Source organism: Gadus morhua, chromosome 12 (assembly GCF_902167405.1).
Source record: "Gadus morhua chromosome 12, gadMor3.0, whole genome shotgun sequence".
NCBI classification, from domain to species: Eukaryota; Metazoa; Chordata; class Actinopteri; order Gadiformes; family Gadidae; genus Gadus; species Gadus morhua.
This window is the reverse complement of record NC_044059.1, coordinates 17763423-17784768: the sequence shown is the minus strand read 5'-3', so window position 1 is coordinate 17784768 and position 21346 is coordinate 17763423. Positions and strand designations below refer to the sequence as shown.

General features: G+C 44.0%; 2 protein-coding genes across 3 annotated transcripts in view; one reads left to right on the top strand and one right to left on the bottom strand.

The window, feature by feature from the left end:
* The first annotated feature begins 12801 nt into the window (after nucleotides 1-12801).
* On the top strand, nucleotides 12802-19588 carry LOC115555025 (UDP-glucuronic acid/UDP-N-acetylgalactosamine transporter). The gene is made up of 12 exons (XM_030371707.1): nucleotides 12802-12983; nucleotides 13278-13311; nucleotides 13409-13495; nucleotides 13656-13723; nucleotides 13830-13901; nucleotides 14047-14115; nucleotides 14343-14445; nucleotides 15822-15914; nucleotides 17142-17209; nucleotides 17416-17494; nucleotides 17610-17692; nucleotides 18110-19588. Exons 1-12 carry the CDS (start codon nucleotides 12868-12870, stop codon nucleotides 18213-18215), a joined length of 978 nt encoding a protein of 325 aa, XP_030227567.1. The 5' UTR covers nucleotides 12802-12867; the 3' UTR covers nucleotides 18216-19588.
* Nucleotides 18479-21346, bottom strand: part of si:ch211-121a2.4 (transmembrane protein 205) — a 6343-nt gene continuing 3475 nt past the window's right edge. For both annotated transcript variants that reach the window (XM_030371708.1, XM_030371709.1), the window contains one exon: nucleotides 18479-21161. In XM_030371708.1, coding sequence (XP_030227568.1) covers nucleotides 20859-21161 — 303 coding nt within the window. In that variant the 3' untranslated portion in view covers nucleotides 18479-20858. The remainder of the gene's footprint in view (nucleotides 21162-21346) is intronic.

Here is a 21346-nt window from a genome sequence, read left to right as displayed (position 1 = left end):
CGGAACAGTTCTCGGCCTTGCTACGGAAGTGGCCAGGGGTGTTTGCTGCCCACGAGGAGGACTTTGGTTTTACCACGGCCGTGCAACATCGTATCCCTACCGGCACGGCACCCCCCATCCGGGAAAGGTATAGACCTGTTCCACCCACATTGTACCTTGAACTGCGCGGACTGCTGAAGGGTATGTTGGACAGTGGTGTGATTCAAGAGAGTTCGAGTCCCTGGGCCGCCGCAATAGTCCTTGTTAAGAAAAAAGATGGCTCATGGCGCTTCTGTGTAGACTATCGGAGACTTAACGCAGTGACTCATAAAGATTTGTTTCCCCTCCCTAGGATTGAGGAGTCCCTGACGGGCCTCCACCAGGCGGAATGGTACTCAACGCTGGACTTAGCCAGTGGGTACTGGCAGGTCGGGGTGGCACCCCCTGACCAGGAGAAGACTGCATTTGTCACCCCACTGGGCCTGTATGAGTTCTCCCGGATGCCCTTTGGTTTGTGTAACGCCCCCGCTACATTCCAGCGACTGATGCAACGTTGCCTAGGGGACAAGGTACACGACCATCTGCTGATATACCTGGACGATGTCATCATTTACTCCCCTGACTTTGAGACTCACCTGCGACACCTGGAGCAGGTTTTTGAACGCCTCCAAAGCCACGGCCTTAAGCTGCAGCCCAAGAAATGCCAGTTCTTTCAGCGACAGGTCCTCTACCTGGGGCATGTTGCAAGTGGCCGAGGAGTGGCCACCGATCCCGAGAAGACGAGATCTGTCCAAGATTGGCCTGTCCCCACCACTGTCAAACAGGTACGCTCCTTCCTGGGCTTTGTAGGGTATTATAGGAGATTTATCGCTTCCTTCTCAATGGTCGCTGCGTGGCCACCGATCCCGAGAAGACGAGAGCTGTCCAAGATTGGCCTGTCCCCACCACTGTCAAACAGGTACGCTCCTTCCTGGGCTTTGTAGGGTATTATAGGAGATTTATCGCTTCCTTCTCAATGGTCGCCGCCCCACTCCATCGCCTTCTCCAAGGGACCGCCAGCCGCTCCTCGGCACCAGTAACGTGGACCGCAGAGTGTCAAACTGCTTTTGAGTTCTTGAAGCAACGGTTGCTTAGTGCACCCATTCTGGCCTTTGCTAATTTCAATCTACCCTTTAAGCTATACACTGATGCCAGTCTGGACGGCTTGGGTGCAGTCCTAGCCCAGGTGCAGGAAAAGGGCAAGGAACGAGTGATAGCTTATGCGAGCCGAAGTCTGGTTCCGGCCGAACGCAACGACCAGAACTACAGCTCCTTTAAGTTGGAGCTACTCGGTATGAAATGGGCTATAACAGAAAAGTTTAAAGACTACCTTTGGGGCGCAACGTTTACCGTGTTCACTGACAACAACCCGTTAGCACACCTTGACACCGCCCGTCTTGGTGCGACCGAACAGAGATGGGCCGCCCAACTGGCCAACTTCTCTTACGACATCAAGTATCGGCCAGGTGCCTCCAACCAAAATGTAGACCTGTTGTCCAGGCTCCCAGGGGCCATGAGTGCGGTTGTCCTGGTGACGGAGGACAGAGCGGAGGCCACCCCTGCTGAACCCCCGACCCACCTGGGAGACCCAGAAGAAAGGCCCTGGTTGGAGTGGCAACGCCAGGACCCCGACCTCCAACAGATCTGCCTCTGGGTAGAAGGGGGCACTCTACCACTGGGCCTGGACAAGCGTTCCCTCTCTCCCCAGATGTGCCAACTACTGCGTGAGTGGGACCGACTGAAGGTGGACAGGGGTCTCCTGATGAGGCAGGTGCTAGAACCTGATACTGGGGTGGCAGGCCTCCAAATAATCCTCCCGCCTAAGTGCTGTTTTGACCTTTGGATGGAGTACCACCAGGCGGTGGGGCATAGTGGAGTGGAGAAGGTCCTATCCATACTAAGACGACGATTCTTTTGGCCAGGAATGAGTAGGGACGTCCGGGTGTGGACGCAAGAATGCCCTACGTGCCGTAAGTAAGGCCGGCCCTGAGATTCGTGCACCCCTACAGTCAATACAATGTAGCTACCCCTTTGAACTAGTAGGGCTAGATTACCTATCCCTGGGGAGACCGGCTGATGCCTTCCAATACATCCTAGTTATTACTGACTTATTTTCCCGCTACGCTCTGGCCGTACCCACACGGGACCAGACAGCCACGACCACAGTGAAAGCTTTGTGGACAGCCCTAATCCAGCCGTTTGGGTGTCCAGAGCGAATTCTGACCGACCAAGGGGGCGCCTTCGAGTCAGCATTGATGCGTCAACTCTGCGAGTTGTATGGCTGTACAAAAAGTCGCACCACCCCGTATCACCCCCAAGGGAATGGGGCATGTGAGCGGTTCAACCAAACTATTCTGGGATTGCTGAGCTCGCTGGATCCCACGGACCACCCGCGATGGCATCACAAACTTCCGGCCCTGATCCAAGTTTATAATAACTCTGTCCATTCAAGCACCGGGATGACCCCCCACTTTGTTCTTTTTGGACGCCATGCCAGACTACCGATTGACATGATCCATGGAGTGACCCCGCCCCAGCGGCGAGGTGACCTCGAAGAATGGGTTCACCAACACCATAATACCCTGATGGACGCTTATGCCCGGGTGCAGCGATACGTCTCCCGCTGGCAGGCCTGGGACCAGAAACGTTACAATAGGCGGGCTTTGGCTGTTCCTCTGCTACCTGGTGAGCGAGTGCTGGTCAAGAACGGCAAGGTGGCTTCCCACACCTTATGTTGTGCTAGATCAACCCTGGCCAGAACAGCCCGTCTACCTCATTCGCCCCGAAGGGGCAGAAGGGCCCACTCGAATTCTGCATCGGAACAACCTCCGCCCATGCCCAGCAGGAGTGCTGGCCAGCCCGCAGGTACCAGAGGAAGGCCCGCCTGGGGCCAACGTGGGTGCTCCGCCCCAGTTCAATCTTCCCGGTTTCCTAGTGCCCCCGTGTCCCTCCCGTCCAGCCGGCCCTGGTGTCCCGCCAAGAGCAATACACCCTGTGCTGGCCCCCGGTCGCTATACCACCCCTATACCATCCATCTCCATGCCCATAGGTCCCCCAAGGCCTTCTTTAAGCATCCCCACCATGACGCCTCCTCACCCCCCTATTGCCCGACCCTTTGAGTTAGGGACCCAAGATAGGGCCACTGGGGGGGGGACTAGGGTTAGTTAATGATGGGGATGATGTTGATAATGATCCGTTGTTGATTATTGATAGGAATGTTGTGAATTATGATCCGTTGTTGGTTGAGGATGTTGTGTTAAATGATGAGATATCTGCTTCCACTGATTCAGAAGCGGACCAACACACAATGGGGCCTCGTCGCTCACAGCGAAGTAACTTTGGGGTACGACCTACACGCTACACATGATTCACCTGGTCGGGCGACCATGGTTAAAGGGGGGGGGAATGTCGCGGAAGGCGACTAGGGGGAAAAGTGCATGAATGGCAAGGACAGTTGATTCCCCCCAGATACCGAACAATAGACTCTGGCTAGAGCCAATATTCCCTGCCCCTAGGGGCACTGTGGGTTGGGGTATACGTTGTGTTCCCTCTCTTGTACACAGACTAAGACGGACCAGGATATAAAAGGGGCCAAGGCATTAAGTTCGGGGCGCCTCACCCTGAGAACAGGAGTACCGATCACTGGACGCCGGCAGACGCAACGATTATCGCGGACCCACCACTACCGGAGACTACTGCACGACTAGACTTCGCCACACCAAGAAGGACCACTCGGACGTTCTACAGTTCCCGACAACGCCTCTTAGTCCTGTTGGAAAGGGACGTAACATAGCCGTAAGCTTGCCTGAATCGGATTCCGAGAACGTCCACACCACCCTGAAGCATTGTTTTTGTCCTGTCTGTTCCACCTAGAAGTCACCCTCCGTTCCGGGCGATCTTCTAGCCTGCTCGGCCTCCGTGAGCAGCGAAGGACGGACGGAACCCTACACCACGTCGCACAGCAGTGTTTGTGTTTGTTTGTTTTCCAACTCGCCGTTCGAGGGACTAGTTTGGCGCGAGTTGGAACGGACGATTTTAGACTTTACTATTTGTTGTTTGTTGGTTTTATATATATATATATATATATATAGATATAGCATATTTTACCTTTTGAGTCCATCCTACATGTGTGGGATTCCTATCGTATAGGGGGGGTAGTAGTATGGCGAGCACTATGTGATACTAGCCCTATTGGTTCAGCGAGCCCCTGGTTTTTCCCTAATCAAGTGTGGTGGTGATGATTATGCATGAATAGGTTGGTCCCCCCTCACGTGTGTTCAGTGTGTGCAGTGTTCAGTGTGTGCTGTGTGCAGCATTTTACAGGTTTGCAGTGTGTCCAGTGAGGGCAGGGTGTGCAGTGTACGGAAGTGGGCTCGACATAGTAGTATGGTAATATCGTAGCACCATTCTACCCCCTGGCTTAGAGCCATTCCTTCTCCCCCTCCCACATACGTGATAGACTCAATCGTACAGAGTGGCATGTGATTGTGCTAATAAAGTATATTTGTTTATAATTGATCCATTGACTGCTGTTGTGGTATTTGGGGGATTCCTAGTAGGAGGTTTGCGCGACATTTCTACAACGAGACTCGTATTGGGGGTTATCTCAGCCAAGGTTGAGAATGAATTGGGGGGAAGGAACTTTGGCTTTGACTCCCTCAAGAACATGAACCACGACAAGGAGGAGAAAGGGATCTTTGCCGGGCAGCGCTTATGCACCTCCGCCTCCGGCGGTGGTCCCTCAGCGGGGCTCAAGCGGGAGACATTCGCCGCCAACAATCCCTTTCTCCTCCATGTCGTGGTTCATGTTCTTGAGGGAGTCAAAGCCAAAGTTCCTTCCCCCCAATTCATTCTCAACCTTGGCTGAGATAACCCCCAATACGAGTCTCGTTGTAGAAATACCAGAGACGAGAGTCCGACGTGTTATGCGCCAACACACCAACAGCAGAACGGTTATCCAAATAACAAGGAAGTGTACAACACTTGCGTTACAGTCCTGGAGCTCTATATCTAAATAATATCATATAATACATAGATATCTATATCATATAACATATTGTGTGCGCCTCCAGACGATATTATGAATCACAAACGACTTTGTTGGGTTCTGCGACGTCTCTGGTTCTTCCACTTTCACATCAACCTGAAGTCGACTGAACCGCACGCTGCCTGCTGCCCGCTGCCGGGCGATGGTGCCTCGCGGCAACCGGCGGCATGTCGCAGTTCATGTACTTCAGCGAGTCAAACCAAAGTTCCTTTCCCCCAATTCCTTCTCAACCATGGCTCAGATAACCCCCACGACAGTCTCGTTGTGGAAATACAAGACACGTCAAAGAACTGACAAGAAACACTTGCGTTACAGTGTGTGTATTCACATTGATGTGGACGTTGAAGAACCAGGAACGTCGGAGAACCCAACGCGGTCGTTTGAGATTCATAATATCGGCTCACACAGCTTTTGGCCGTGATAATATATATTATATGATATAGATATCTGTGTAGGCTATATGATAATATTTAGATATAGAGCTCCAGGACTCCCGTGTGTTCTAGAATATTTACAGAACACGGCTAAAGGCTGTGTGCGCCTCGCCATTGCGATACATCCACTGTACACAGAGCGCATGGTACCGTGGCTGCAAGCTGCTCAGGGCCACACCCCCACCCTCCTCCTTGACACGCCCACCGAAACAGCGCATTTGGGGGAAGCTCAATGTGCGACTGGCTCGGAGTGGCTGTAACTCTGCACCACGGCTGAATTTCGGGAACGTCTTTGAATACTGTGTTAGTTGCCCACTAATACCTATATTAAAGAATACATAAAATAGCATGTCATGGGACCTTTAAAGTTACAGTCCCTTCAGAAAAAGATTATACGTGCAATATCCTGGTCGAAATTCAATGCTCCAACTGCCTCACTGTTCCACTCATATGGTCTCCTCAAGCTTCCTGAAATCAACACCTATCACAATGCATGCACAATGTACCAGGTGGTAAATAATATGAACACCCGCCTATGTGAGCTTGTACCTATCTCTCGTCCACTGCACACACACTATACCAGGAAAAAACATTTGATCACTGGCAAAGTAAGAAAACTGAAGAGCACTAGCCTGAGTATTGTTTCCAGGGGACCACAGATATGGAATAAGCTTGAAGGTTTCATAAAAATGTCCCAGTCCTTTTTGGCTTTCAAAAAAAATCTAAAACAGAAGCTGTTATCCACCTACATATGACGGTGGAATGTATTGTTACAACCTAGTTGTCAGTGTGTCTGCAAGATGTATGCGTCGTGTTCTCTGTGGAAGTGTGTGCCTGGGATGAGGCTATGGATGTGAGTGTGTGTAGGTGTGGGAGTGGGTGTGTGTGTGTGTGTGTGTGTGTGTGTGTGTGTGTGTGTGTGTGTGTGTGTGTGTGTGTGTGTGTGTGTGTGTGTGTGTGTGTGTGTGTGTGTGTGTGTGTGTGTGTGGGGGGGGTTACAGGTCCCCGCTACAAGCATTTCTTGCTTCTTAGGGATCGCCTTTTCATGCTGCCATCTCTGTTGTTGTTAATGCGTGTTGGATGTATGTATTATGTTTGTGCTCTTGTATTGTCCGGCACCTTAGCATGAATAAACTAAACTAAACTGAATCAGGCAAAAAAATCCACTTTCAATCATTCATAAGTCATAATTTTAGTATCGTGCAACACTATAACAGACTGTATTCACATGTAAAACACTGTATTCCCATGTAACAGAATATATTCAGAGGTAACACACTGTATTCACATGTAACAGACTACATTCACAGGTTACACACTGTATTAACAAGTAACACACTTAATTTGCAGGTAACACACTGTATTCAAATGTAATAGACTACATTCAGAGGTAACACACTGTATTCACCTGTAACACACTGTATTCACATGTAACATAATACATTCACAGGTAACACATTGTATTCACATGTAACAGACTCCATTCAAATGTAGCACACTGCATTCACATGTAACAGACTACATTCAAAAGTAACGCACTGTATCCACATGAAACAGACTGCATTCACAGGTAACACACTGTTTTTACATATAACATTACACATACCACTGTAACATTCTTAATTCACACTTAAAGGTCTCATGCCATGCTACTTTATGGATTATTTTACATAGGTGTTAGTGGGCCCCTAATACAGTACTAAAGACAATCAAGAAATTCAGCCTTGTGCAGATTTACAGCCCACTACGAGCCAGTCCCACAATGAGCTTTCCACAAAAGTGCTGTTTTTAGAGGCGGGTCAAGGTGGGGGGTGGGGGTGTGGCCCTGATCAGCTTGCGGCCACTGTACCATGCGCTAGTGTTTACAGTGGATGTATCACAATTGCTCGGATTCATAATATCATCCGGAGACGCACAGAGCTTTTGTTCTCTAAATATTCTGGAACACTCCGGGTTCTCCGGCGGGTGTCCTGGAGCTCTATATCTTAATAATATTATATAATATATCGATATTTATCGAATATAATTTATATTATTATTTATTATATGCTACACGTGAACCTCCTAAGATGGCGCAAATTGATCTGTTCGCTATCTCGGGATATTGGGCAAAATCCCTAACCCGACTCCGCCAAATGGATTGATTCGCATTTGCTCAGCATATCAATCTGGGGGCTCCCGGAGTGTTCTAGAATATCATATAGAACACGTCCAAAAGCTGTGTGCGCCGGATGATATTATGAATAAATTACTGCGTCTCTGGTAGTTTACTACATCATTGCTTCTTTCGTGATCGTGTGATCTACCGGTCACACGGTAACGTCAAAAATCCATACCGTAGCGCAAATTCACACCGGTGTACTCGCATACAGAAGTTCCTACCACTAGCACTGATCTGTAATGTGCTTGTAGTTTTTTAGAGCGTTTAGAGCTTACACTTCCTGCTTTAAATGACGATAAAATCCTAATTTTACGTCATTTAAAGCAGGAAGTGTTCGAGGTAGATACGGATCTCTCCTGTCTCAGGGGAAAATTAGGGAAAAATATGACTGGGTTTCTAGCGATACAAAAGGTGCGTTCATCGTCCTGGTGATACCGAGACGGCTCACCAGTGATCACAAATAAGTTGTTGGCCCCAGTTGCCGAACGGAAGTAGAATCATAAGAGCGTCATGAGGTGTAGTTCACGAGAACTTTTCGACGTCGCGAAAATGTTTTCCCCATAATTTCCAGCGATGTGAACGCACCAAAATCTCAATACAAATGGGTGAAGTGTCCCTTTAAGCTTATTGAATTAACCATTTTCCCTGGCAGAGTCATCTGTACTTTATGGTAGTGTCTAGCATTAAGTTATTCTTCCCGTTCCCTTTGCCAATTTTGTATGATTACAGATTTAATTATGGAATTGGCTTCACCCTTCCCCATTGGAACATTAATTCCTAGATATTTATTTTCCAGAATATGTTTTTTCGCAATTTTATCAGCCTCTTCATTTACTTTAATGCCCATATGAGCTGGAACCCAACAAAATTGAATAATGATTCCAAGGTTTCTGATTTGTAATAATAAATGTCTAATTTCAATAACCAACTCTTCCCTTGATAAATGACCTGTGTCAAGGCTATGTAAAGCTGCCATGGAATCTGTACATATAACAGTTCTCAATGGCTTAACCTCTTCAATCCACCTAAGAGCTATTATTATCCCAGTCATCTTAATAGAATATACAGATAGAAAATGATTTAACCTATAACCATATATTTTGTTAAATTCTGGAATATATATCCCAGTGCCCATTTTGTGGATCTTTTGATCCATCTGTGTATATTTTAACATATCCATAGAAAGATGTTTTCTGGCCATATGCTGCAAAACTTTGTTCATTTGGATACTCTTTCTTTACTTCCAATAACTCACAGTTAAAGGTTGGGTACGCGATTTGCGAAACGCCAGCAGATTTTGAAAATGCACAACTCAAATGGTCCTACCCCCTCTCCTTCAACGCTGACTCTGACTCCACCCATTCCAAGTACCTGGACGCGCAATCATGCACGAGCGCGAACAGAGATGCGCGAGAGCGAGCCAGGCTAGCGTAGGTTTTCGTTTAACAACATGGCACTAAATTCAGCTGTAAGTTGCACCCAGTACCGCGGGAAGTAGGGGTGCTGGGGGTGCTGCAACACCCCCTGTCCGAGGCCCTGTCTTATCACAGAAAACGATCATTTCTAAAAACTCCGGCCAAAGTGGAGATTTCTGAAAACGCCGGTTATGTGTTGTCGTGTCAACGGGGAGAAACGGGATTTTAGGTTCTGAAGCGTCACATTATGCACCAGGAAATGCTTAACGTCATGTGAGCGCCCGCTGTACCGTATTGGTCCGAATATAAACACAAACCCCATTGTAAGACGACCTATATATGGAAAAAAGATTTGAAGACCAGATCTTGATTTCATGAATAAATAAATGGTATTAATTGAAATAATATACGAAAATAAAAAGGCATAGAATAAAACACTGCATTGCCACTAAACAGTAGTGCAAATAGGCCGTACTGATGTGTACACCAAAGACTTCCTGACACTCCTCTGCCCCGCTGTGTTCGCTCTGGCTGTGGTCGCTCCGAACTGTTTCGGCCCGTGGCAAAGCGAGTCATCCTCGCTGCTGTCCAAGGCATGTTGAGACGCAGCATTTATTTAATGCTCATAAGACCTAGTGCTGAAAAAAGGTTATATGAAAAAGTGTGAGGGTAGCGGTGGTGCGCTAAACTTGTTCTCTGAGCAGCTGGATGTGAACCATGGTGTGAAGGAAGTGAACACAACGATCGATTTTCAACTGTGCGCGCATGCACTGGTGTAATTGAGCTGCGCTGCTATATATCTTTTTTTTTTATCAATGTGACGAGTTGCGAGTATAGTGCAGGCCGGGTTTTTTTTTCCAGCACCCCCTGCTGAGAATACGTTCTCGCGGCTATGGTTGCACCAGATGTTATAAACATTAAACGGTCACATAAATCATTACTATTTTTAGAAAATGTATGTTTGTTTCATATAATTGTATTGGAAGTCCTGGTTTTCACTAGGGTTGCCGCGGTGTGGACATTTTCACACCGAGTAATACACTCGTCTCAACACCGGTATTACCGAGTATAAACGGTATAAAATTTGAAACTAGGTCAACCGCCACACAAGCATCGGTTTTTAGACCCTTATCGTCCTTCAGTTGCCGCCAACGTTCGAAAGCAGCGCCTAGGATTATTTTTGATTTCAGTTTTTCTCTTTCAGCGTTTTTATTATCAATTACTCTCTGAAAAAGAGTTTTCCTTCTCTTTGCTGGTGGTGGTGGTGGTGGGGATGGTGGCGTCTTGTCTGCCATGGAAATTGTCTTCTACTGCTAGGTCCAAATGTGGATTAACTAGTTCCAGTAGCTACCGCAGGATAACAACAAACAGGAGCTTGCTCTGGGTCACGAGCTCTGGGTATCGAGTACTGCACGAAGGGGTCGCGCGCGGGGCGCGGGGGAGGGGGAGTGCAGTACGACCGTTTGATTGACGTACTTACTGTCCAATGCAACGAGGTGGCAATCCAAATGATTGGCTGGAGTTTTTCGAGCCCTGCCCGTTCCACAGATGATTGACTTGTTTAATTTTCATGTCAGTACTTCTAACTCAGTGGCTGTAAGCGGGTTATGATAAGGATTTCAAGTAATTTTGCAAAAATGGCCAAAAAAGCAAATTCCGTACCCAACCTTTAATTTCTGCTGATGGAAGAATCCAGGGGGGAACAGCACTTAATACCAATGAAGGGCTAAATTCAGTTCTTTAATTCCATATTGTTCTGCTATACTGTTGATGCTCAAACCAAACCCTTTTGATTTTGTTTGGAATATTCCCAGCAATCATTCAGAACTGGGATTTCAGGGTTATTAATACTTCCTACCAACCTTACCCAGTAAGTTAGGGACAACTTAGTCTAACTGTAGATTATTCTGCTTCTATTAATAAAGCACTTGTTGGGGTAGTTTTAGTAGCTCCTAAAGCAATTCTTATAGCTTTGAATTGAATCCTCTAAGTTTTCTTAAAGAGGTTTTGCATGCTGAACTATAAACTACACAGCATAGTCTATGGTAGATCTTATTAACGCTCTATATCTATACATCAGAGACTGTCTGTCTGCGCCCCAACATTGACCAGTGATCATCCTCATTAGATTTAGCACCTTTTTTAGATTTTGTTTCAATGTGCACTAAATGATGTTTCCATGTAATTCTTTCATCTAACCACATTCCTAAGTAGTTAAATGTCTTCACTCTTTCAATTGATTGATTGTACTGCAACATCATTTTGCAACTTTCTGTAACCTTCTGGTAAAGAAAATAATCTTTGTTTTAGGTATGTAAAACTTAAACCCCCAATCAATACCCCTTTGTTCTAATACTTGTAGATCTTTTTGAATAGCTGAGGTATATGTTATGTTTCGTCCTGTTTTCCAGATGACAGCATCACCTGCATAGAAAACCCTTCATTCCTTTCTCCTATTTTTTCAAACATTAACCATAATATTGAATAATATGGGACTAGTGGCAGTCCCTTGAGGAATTAAACTTTCAACCATAAACTCCTTATTCATTCCATTAGGCCTACCAACTTTGACTCTTATTGTACGTTGTGACAGAAAGTTTCGTATAATTATACATACTCCCACTGATTCCCATTTCATTAACAGACCCTATATTTCCACATTGTGTCATAAGCTTTTTCAATATCTAAAAACACCCACCATGATCCCCATAACTAGCGTCTTCTCTATTTCATTGCTGAGTTTTACTTACTTTGTCTGTAGTTGATTTGCTTTTCCTGAACCCTTTGTGATATTATTTGGGTGGACATTTATATTCAAGAAAGTCATTTAGTCGCGCCACTACAATTTTTTTCATTCGTTTTCTGGGTTGCTAGCATCCTTTCCTGGCTTAGGAAATGGAATAATAGTTACACTTTTCCAGATTTTTGGTAGTTTACCCTCATTCCATATCTTATTGAATAGTTTAAGAAAAGGTAAAGTTCTAATCATGACATAACATATGTTATCACATCCTGGAGAAGAGTATCCTGTATTACCTAAAACCCTTTTAAATTCTGATAAATTAAATTCAGTATCTAATATTGATATGTTTCCCTCTCTGGAATTCAGAATGTCTTTGTTATCTTTCAGAATCTCTTCCTTTCTTTTCTTAAAACAATCATCCATATGGCCACCTTTATGAATCTCTGCAAATTCGTATCCAAGCAAGTTGGCTTTTTCCACATCTGATTAAAGTGGGAGTTTATATGTACCTATAATTTTGTTTAACCATCGTCCACATGTCATTCAGTGTAGTTTCCCTTCAAATTGTTGAACAGAATTGCCTCCAAGATTCCGTTTTTGCTTACTTGATAACTTTCCTGGCCAAAGCCTTTTTTCTTTGATAGTCCATAAGTTTATCCATTGTAAGTGTTATACGCAACATTTTAAAAGCTCTGTTTCTGTCTTTAAACAGCTTCTGTAAATTTCTCATGATTCCACCATGGGGATTGTATCTTTCTTTAAAATTGCCTATCATCAATTCAGGTATATCATTGATGTAAACGCGTGTTCCGTTCAATACACATTGGATGTATTCGTCGTTAAATATTTGTCAATGCAGTATCATATTTGTAGGTTAAAAGTAATTGCAAGTTATAGGCAAATAATGTGTTTTAATGTACAATAAGTATAAGTCTTGTATTTGTTTATTGCAGCCTGGGCGGAAGTAGCGCGACGTCAGAGAGCCGTAGTACGTAGCTCGCGCTCAGTGATGGACGGGACAGAAGAGGCACGGAGGTAGGGATGAATGTATGTTGGGGATGGCGGACAAATCGGAACTCTTTGTAAAGCTGTTGGCTGCTGGATTTTACGGCATCAGCTCATTTCTCATCGTCGTGGTGAACAAAAGTGTCCTCACTAACTATGGGTAAGAGTGGTTTTGGTGCGCCTCGTGTATTGGTCCTACTTGTAAAGTATCCCGTTAGCTAGCCTAGTTGGATAGCGGGGGCTAGCAGGGCTACTACTAACTTTGAGCTGTTCTGATTAGTTTGAGGATGCGGTGCTGGATCTTAATATGGCGCTTTATTTATAGTAGGCAATAGTGAGAGTAGCAGTGACGTTAACTTACACATATCCCACAGTTCTCTCCGATCGTGCATTTACTTTTTTGACTTTACTCTGTTAAAGCAGTAACCTAATATGTATACAACTGTCGTAACAGGTTCCCATCTTCCATATGTGTCGGGATTGGACAAGTAAGTAGATGCGTTTTATTTGTTCGTCGTTAAAAATGTCATAATTTAACGTGTACCATGACTATGTAGCAAATTGTGTTATATTGTGAAACTGCAGATGTTCGCGACAGTGGTTGTACTATGGGGGGGCAAGGCTTTCAGGGTGATCAGCTTCCCTGACTTCGATGAAAGCACACCCGGCAAGGTGACTCAAATATTACGTAAATTGTCTCTTGTGTAATGTACCAAAACAGTTATGAAAATAATTCCCCCTAATTATTTAACTGACACGATCAATAAGTGCTCAGTTGACATAGTCAGCATCACTCTGCATCTGAATCTTTTATATTCGATCCTTTTTACAGACTTTTCCTCTACCTCTCCTTTACGTGGGAAACCAAATCACTGGACTATTTGGAACTAAAAGGCTAAAGTAAGATATTATTAAGGTTATACCTGAAGGCCACACAAAAATATTCAATATTTTTTAAATGGAATATGTATTTACTCAATTCTAATAAGGTCTTCTCTGTCCCCAGCCTCCCGATGTTCACAGTCCTCCGAAGATTCACTATCTTATTTACAATGATGGCTGAAATATTCCTGCTAAAGTAAGTCTAGCTATGCTGTTTAATAAATACCATTCGGCTGTACTTCTATTCACTTTCTCATCAAATGAGACTCAATGTAATTGAAGTCTATCCCTGTATCATGAGATTCACTTTAATTGGCCCTTCCCCTTGTTGCCATTGCTAGAAAGACATTCTCCAGACCCGTCCAGATGACAGTATTTACAATGATCCTTGGGGCGTTTGTGGCTGCAAGGTGAGGGCTATTAAATTTGTGTTCCAGCCTTTAATCCTACTTTCAAAAATATGTGCTGCAGGGTATTGGGCGACATGATAAATGCCTCTCTCCTATCCCGGTTTAAACGTTTTTAAGACCCCTGTGGCTCAGGAACTTATGCTCAAGGCTAAATTAAATAGTTTTTTGGAGGGGGTAAAACATCCCTTGTATTTTGAGTGTTTTTCTGTGATCCCTGTTGCCTGTAGTACTGACCTGTCGTTTGACCTGGAAGGTTATGCGTTCATTCTCATGAACGATGTGTTGACCGCCATCAACGGGGCCTATGTCAAACAGAAGTTGGATTCCAAGGTATGTGGCACCACAACTTCTTGGTCAATGACACCATTGTATGTCAATGGTTTTCTTTGGCACCGGGCTGCTGTTATTGAATTTATACAATTGGACCTCTGTCATCAGGAATATGCATCCAAATCCTCTGCATATGTTATAATACAATTTTAAGGGGTATATATATTTAGTTAGCAAATATTATTATTAGTATACATCATCTTGTCCCCCTGATATAATTCCTAGTGTTATCCTGTTGCCTCTGTGATCCTTGCTTGACAAATAGCCTTCACTGGGATCAAGTGTCATTTAACATGGGAACCGTGTTGCTCAGATTGCAGCAGGGCAATAGACGAGGTCCACAACATATAGACAATTATGTCAGTAGTGAAACGCCAATAGACACAAAAATAAAGGTGTGTGTGTGTGTGTGTGTGTGTTGGGACTGGGAACCTTGCAGGGGATTTAAGGGGCGCACTCACACTAGGCCATCTGTACCGTGCCCAAGTCCGTTTCACACCTGTACCGTGCTCAAGTCTAGATCGTTTGGCTAGTGTGAGCACGCCAACCGTACTCCATTCCGTGGCCTGAGCACATTTGGGAGAGGTGTGCTCAGGCCACGGTACAGATGCTAATGAGCCGACACACGCACGCCGCACGGCTACGCAACATGAGCTGGATGACTTATAGTCCATGCGACCCTTCTTTCCCATTAAACAATAAACATGACGGCAAGCGGTTCACGTTGGTAGAAGGACGGATTAACATGACCACAGGCCCTCGACACCAACCAGCCATGGACCCCTAACAACACGCAAATACATGCACTGAATTTGGTTGCATATTATAACTCATGCAATCCACAACAACACACATTATAATGCAGAGAAAGAGAGAGTGTAACCTCGCGGCTGCGGGCATGCATAGTGCCAACCGCTCGTCTTAACAGCAGAACATAGAATCTGTCAGGTGAATATCATGACATTAGTTGATATTTAAAAAATGGACGGTAGTTTAAAGTTTAAAAAATGGACGGTATTTGTTGTACCAGGGCAGTATCTTTAGTGTCTTTGTACTTGAGCACAGTACAGGTGTGAAACGGACTTGGGCACGGTACAGATGGGCTAGTGTGAGTGCGCCCTTAGAGCAAGTTGGGAGCAGGAGTGATTGGTTATAAACCTACCGGGCTGATGTTAACTAGAAAAATGTTGGCTGGATTGGAGATGGTGTGGTAATGCAGTAGGCAGACTGCAAACATCTGTAGTCTAGTTTAATAGGAATGTTCTTGACCTGCTTTGAATAAGGGTCTCTGTTCTGTTCTCTAAACCTCATCCCTTTTGGTCCCATTCCCTTTCTGGCACCGCCCTACCTCTCTCTCTCTTACCTCTCTTTCACAGGAGTTGGGAAAATATGGCTTATTATATTATAATGCATTATTTATGATTATTCCCACACTGCTCTTGGCCCACGCGACTGGAGATGTTCAGAGGGTAAGCAATGTATTGTTTGTTTGTGTTTTGTTTTTGGCTAAGAGTCTCTTTCTTCTTTTGTTTACTTGTAGATTAAGCTTTTTTTAAATCGTCCTACCTTCCTACATTGTAATAACGTGTACCCCCATTCAATTGAATACAATCCTAAAGTTGACAAACCTTCTGGTAAAGGGCCTTTGGTAGGTTCTCAATACATTTATAAGTGTATTTTCGTCACTGCAAGCTCTTAGAGCAGCCGTTGGTTGATCAGGGTTGGCAGAGCTGAGGCTTTGCCAAACCCTAGAACGGGAAGGGCCAGGGAGGAAAGAAGGGGAGGGGTGCAGTGAAGATACAAAGCTCCCATTATCCAGCAAAGTAGAGTTCATACACTCTCCTGCAGTTTATGACCTGCTTCAACACCTGTTAATATACCAACTACTGCCTTCTTGATTACTTATTTTAACAGACATTTGGGACATTTGTTGAGACAGCACCATTGGCATAGAATGTAGCGTTTTTAACACTTAATGGGTTTGGAGAATGATCCCAACGGGCCCACCTATGCAAAAGAAATTGTACACGTGTATTGTAAAATCTTTCAGAATCGTTTGCCTATTGCCATTCATTATATTTTTGTTTATTAGCCAACCACCAAACCGTCATTCCGATTAAGCGCTCCCTCTAATAATCCACCTCATACCCTGCAGTTCAGACAAATTGCAAACCACAAACATGTTGGGACTGTTCTTTCTGCTTTGAGCCATGCCTCTCTCTGTTCAACAATTTTCAGATAGAGCATGTGCCATCACATGTTGGCAGGCTCTGTGGTGCTCCGATATCTCAGGGTTATCAAGCATGCGTCACTGCTGAGATATCGGGATCATTGGTTTTTCAAGAGTGTAAATGGGATTTCCTTTTATATAACGCATCTTAAATTGGATGTGTGCTGCATACTGAAATTTTGTAGCATGACCCAAACGATTTATGGAATTGTAGTGTTTTAATGGAGCAAAGAATTTCAATACTAGACATGTAAATTTAAAGACATTATTTTGCATCTGTCCTGATTAGGCTGATGCTTATCTCTATGACTGGGATCTTCTTTGTGCTGAGGTCATCATAAAAGCATGGTTGCCAATCCCATGTACCTTTACCACTTGCTGGCATAGCAGTAACTTCTGTCAATGGATGGCCATCCAGGCGGATCGTTGGTTCTGTATTTTGAGCTGACAGACAATCTCTCCCCAGGCAATGGAATATGACGGTTGGTCAGACAGGCTCTTCCTCACTCAGTTCATCCTCTCCTGCATCATGGGGTGAGTGTGTGTGTGAGATCAAATATGTCAAATCAAAACATGTTTGTGACCCAATGCAACAAAACGTTATGACATTTAAAACACACAAATTAAAATATGTCCCTATTATCCCTATTATATTAATATGTAATGGCAGTAATTTGGACCGGTGTGAGGATTTTCTAATGCATTTCATTCTAATTAGTTGTACCTTTTTGTATCTGTAGGTTTGTTCTGATGTATTCCACTGTGCTTTGTATGCAGTATAACTCTGCTCTGACTACCACAATCGTGGGCTGCATTAAGGTGAGCAGCAGGGGCCATGAGGAGCTTTGAAGCACAATGTTTTGTCATCCGGGGGATCAGGTGGCCCCGGCATGCATGTCTCTTGATGATCCCCTTGTCTGTCTGTCTGTTTAAGAACATACTTGTGACGTACATCGGAATGGTGTTCAGCGGGGACTACATCTTCTCGTGGACCAATTTCATCGGCTTGAATATCAGGTATAGCGTTATCGCTGGATTCGTCTTATTAACGCTGTATTGAAAGTTCTCAATTTGCCTTGCGTTTTTAATTTCCCATGCATGTTAAAACAACTCCAGCAAGCGTACAGCTGGCAAATGTTGTGCACATTGTTTTGTGGTTTTCTAAGCTACATCTCCCAGGAAGGCAGCTGTTGTTCATAGGCGCAACAGGCCATTTTCAACCCATCCAGCAGGTAGCCCATGTCTCGTATCATGGCACGAGGAATTCCTAATGAGCATGCTGGTTCTTGTTAGAGACCCAGCCCGGCTTTTATGACCTGCTCTCTGTGCTCTTTCCCCCTCACCGGACCTCACTCTGACCACCAATTAAGAGGGACTATAAAGGCTGCTATCGATCTGCCTACAATCTCTCAATGTGTGTGTGTTGTGTTCCAGTATTTCGGGGAGCCTTGTGTACTCCTACATCACCTTCACAGAGGAGCAATCCAGTAAGGCCATCGACCTCAGCAAGCTGGAGATCAAGGGCAAGGTTGTAGTTTGACAAGAGACCTTGGATACACACACGGTCAAAGGAGACACATTGTATTCTTCTGGACGGTTCTGTATTTATTGAGTACCTCATTCCTGGTACTTGGAGAAATGGGGTGTCTTGAATAGTGTGGAAAAAAAATGAGGCCTGGCAGTCATTTCTCGGATTGCTTTGTTCTGGCTGCATAGATTACAAAAGGCAACCTGGAACGATGGGAGTTCATGAGCCTAAATTCTAGGGGCCTTTTCCAGCCTGAACCTGGTCCAGTATTCTTGTTTTCTTTTTAAACAGTATTTATTTTGTTTTTATTGTAGTGTTCCGGGCAGTTTTTTTTTTAAGTGGTTGCATAAAGGGACATTCAAACTACATTGCAATGTTTACAATACAATGATGTCAATGGAGCGGACATTCATAGACTCGTTAGACCAACAGAAACTGTTCAAGTTGAACTAAAATAAATATTCCTGAGGAAAGGAGAAATCTGCTGGATAATTTTACTTTAAATGTAGATGTTTATAGGTGTTAGGCCTGTAAGTAGTAAATTATATTTTAATTTAAAGACACAATCCTTCCTTTTCCTTTATAGTATAGTATGGTTAGCTGGTTACTAAGAATGTGATTTAATCTATGCCTTCAAATCGGAACAACAGATCTGGATATCAATGGCTAGATTCTCTTGATTCTAAACTTTATAGACTTTTAAATGTAATTTGAATTGGTAAATGTACTGTTAAATAGACAGTGAGTACTCTACCAAAGGGTGTTTTAGGATTTTAATATCCCATTTAAAAGTTAGGATTGTGACTTTAAATGTTGTTTTTAAATGTCCTTTGGTAGGGATAAGCGCTTTCTAGGTGTTTACAATGGATTGGTGGTTACTGATTCTCTCACAGGCTGTTACTGGTCTCTGTGATGGGAGGACATTGTTTTTTGTCTTTTCATCAGAGCCTTCGTTTTTATTTACTGCACTCTAAAGTGTTTTGGGATTGTTAAAGCTGTATTGCTTTTTTCTAAGAAATATCAGTATGAATTTTCAAGGTATTACTGTTTTTTAAAAGGTCAGTGTGAAAACTGTTAACATTTTACAAATGCCATTTGCGATTCAGGACATAACTGAATGAGTTTTTTTTATTTAGGATATTGTTATTGACACTGTTCTCTTGCATATTAATTATGGACGTGAGGCTTGAAGATGCAAAGCTAAGATACTTTTGACTTCATAAATAAAAATTTCAACCTTAAACTATCTGCAGCTGATTTGACATTTTATTTTAGAACCAAGTTTTGTAATTATCTTTATGTACAACAATTTTCCATAAACACCCAAATTGTGTTATGAATGTCGTTAAAAGGACATGAATGTAATAAATTAATTTCTGATCTTTCTTTAGAACATTTTGTTTGGATTGTTAGGACTTAAAAGATTCATCGCAAGTGGGACTACTAGGTCATTCTGTACATAGGCCATCTGTGCCCGTCATCGAATGAGTAACAGGCTCACGTAAACCAATTGACATGCCCAGTTTATCCAGCCATTGCAACATACTTTTTCAGCCATTCCCACACAATAACACCTATGGCATACAGGTGTTATTGTGGCAAACACCTATGGCATACAGGTGTTAATGTGTGGGAATGGCTGAAAATTAAAATGTGTTCCGATGACAATATACACACACACACGCAAGCTATTTAAAAACCTTTTTTGTTGTGAAAATGTTTATTTTGCATTGTATTGCCAGCATGGCCCATACCACATCTTCAGTCTTAAATTAAAATAAATAAATAGCAATAAGTAAAGAGATTTAGAAATCCTCTGTTGCCTAAAAGTTATTTGGTGTCAGTGTTTTCCGTACAATGAGGTATCCACCTGGGATGAGAAGCCTCAGTCATCTTGCTTTCTCACACTGCATTCCCACCAATTCCCCATTTCCTAAAAACACATGAAAAGTGGTACAACCAATAAGTACAGATATCAAAAGATGTGAACCATCCCATCAAAAAAAGCTGTTCTGGGAGTGCATAAAAATAGGTCCCAGAAATGTAGGGATGCTTATACGTTCCGGTAAAACAATTCACCAACAAAAAGGTACCTTGTAAATTAGCAACCATAATACAAGTATTCTCTTAGTAATTGAAGACCAATCACCAGATCGATTATTGGTTCATATTCACCACCAATAAACAAAACACTTATCATCGAAAGACTGAAGAAAACAAAACTGAGAAACTGCAGTGACAAAAAGCTGCTTTGTTCCACCACATTGTGTCGAGAGATATAGTAGTCAAACACGTGCTTTGAGTGTTTAGGACTCCCCCCCCCACCCCACCCCCGGTTGTTTTTAAGGTGCAGTGCAAGGGGGAATTGGTGCACGAACACAAACAAATAGAATAAGATAGTAAGAAGGTCCTCTTGATTAAGATTTCTTAATAAAGATATTCCTGGTGAAAGGTGAGACACAGGTAGACCTGCAAGCCTTCATTCCTTTTGTAACAACCTGGAGCCCTTTCAAAAGAAGAGCAGCTTCTGTTGGCCTTAGCATGGCTATGGAAAAAAAACAGAAATTAAACCCCCTTGATAGGACGTGAAAATACAAAATATGTTTTTTATCCAACCCCCCTTTTAAAAGAAAGCAGCCTCGTGTCTTGCCCCTTTTACAACGTAACCAGATTCTCCGCCATGTACGATAGACTGCAGAAGTTGCACGCAATGCAGCACAGGTTACACAGGGAGGACAGCAGTCTATACAGCCACAGGCGGCTGCTGAGGTGTCTGTATTTGATGTCCGTCTCGCACAGCTTGGCGTACGCCTCACGGTTGGACGACTGGCCGATGTCCTGGCCCAATCCGCATGATTGCTCGATCAGGTGCATGTCCGCCATGATCTCCGAGGTCATCTGGCCAAACCATTGGGCGTTGACCGCTGCCACCGTCACTGAAACGAACAAGATGAAGATCTGAGGGAAGATGGATTTAATCGTTAATAACCGGAGAGCACAAAGGGGGCAAGAGGATAGTCTTCTAGTTTTAAGGGTGGCTGCTATGCATGCTTTCTCTGGCTGTCGTCTGATGTGGCTGTGGTCTCTGGGCCAGCGGAAAGTTCCTAGTTCAGCAAACATTTGGGTGCACACTGTCTACCTGT

Bases quoted from the DNA above. Each gene is read 5' to 3' on its own strand.
- LOC115555025 (XM_030371707.1), top strand. From the start codon at position 12,868: ATGTTGGGGATGGCGGACAAATCGGAACTCTTTGTAAAGCTGTTGGCT. The intron at 13,724-13,829 runs GTAAGATATTAT...CTCTGTCCCCAG, and splicing joins TTTGGAACTAAAAGGCTAAA to CCTCCCGATGTTCACAGTCC. The intron at 17,210-17,415 runs GTGAGTGTGTGT...TTGTATCTGTAG, and splicing joins ATCCTCTCCTGCATCATGGG to GTTTGTTCTGATGTATTCCA.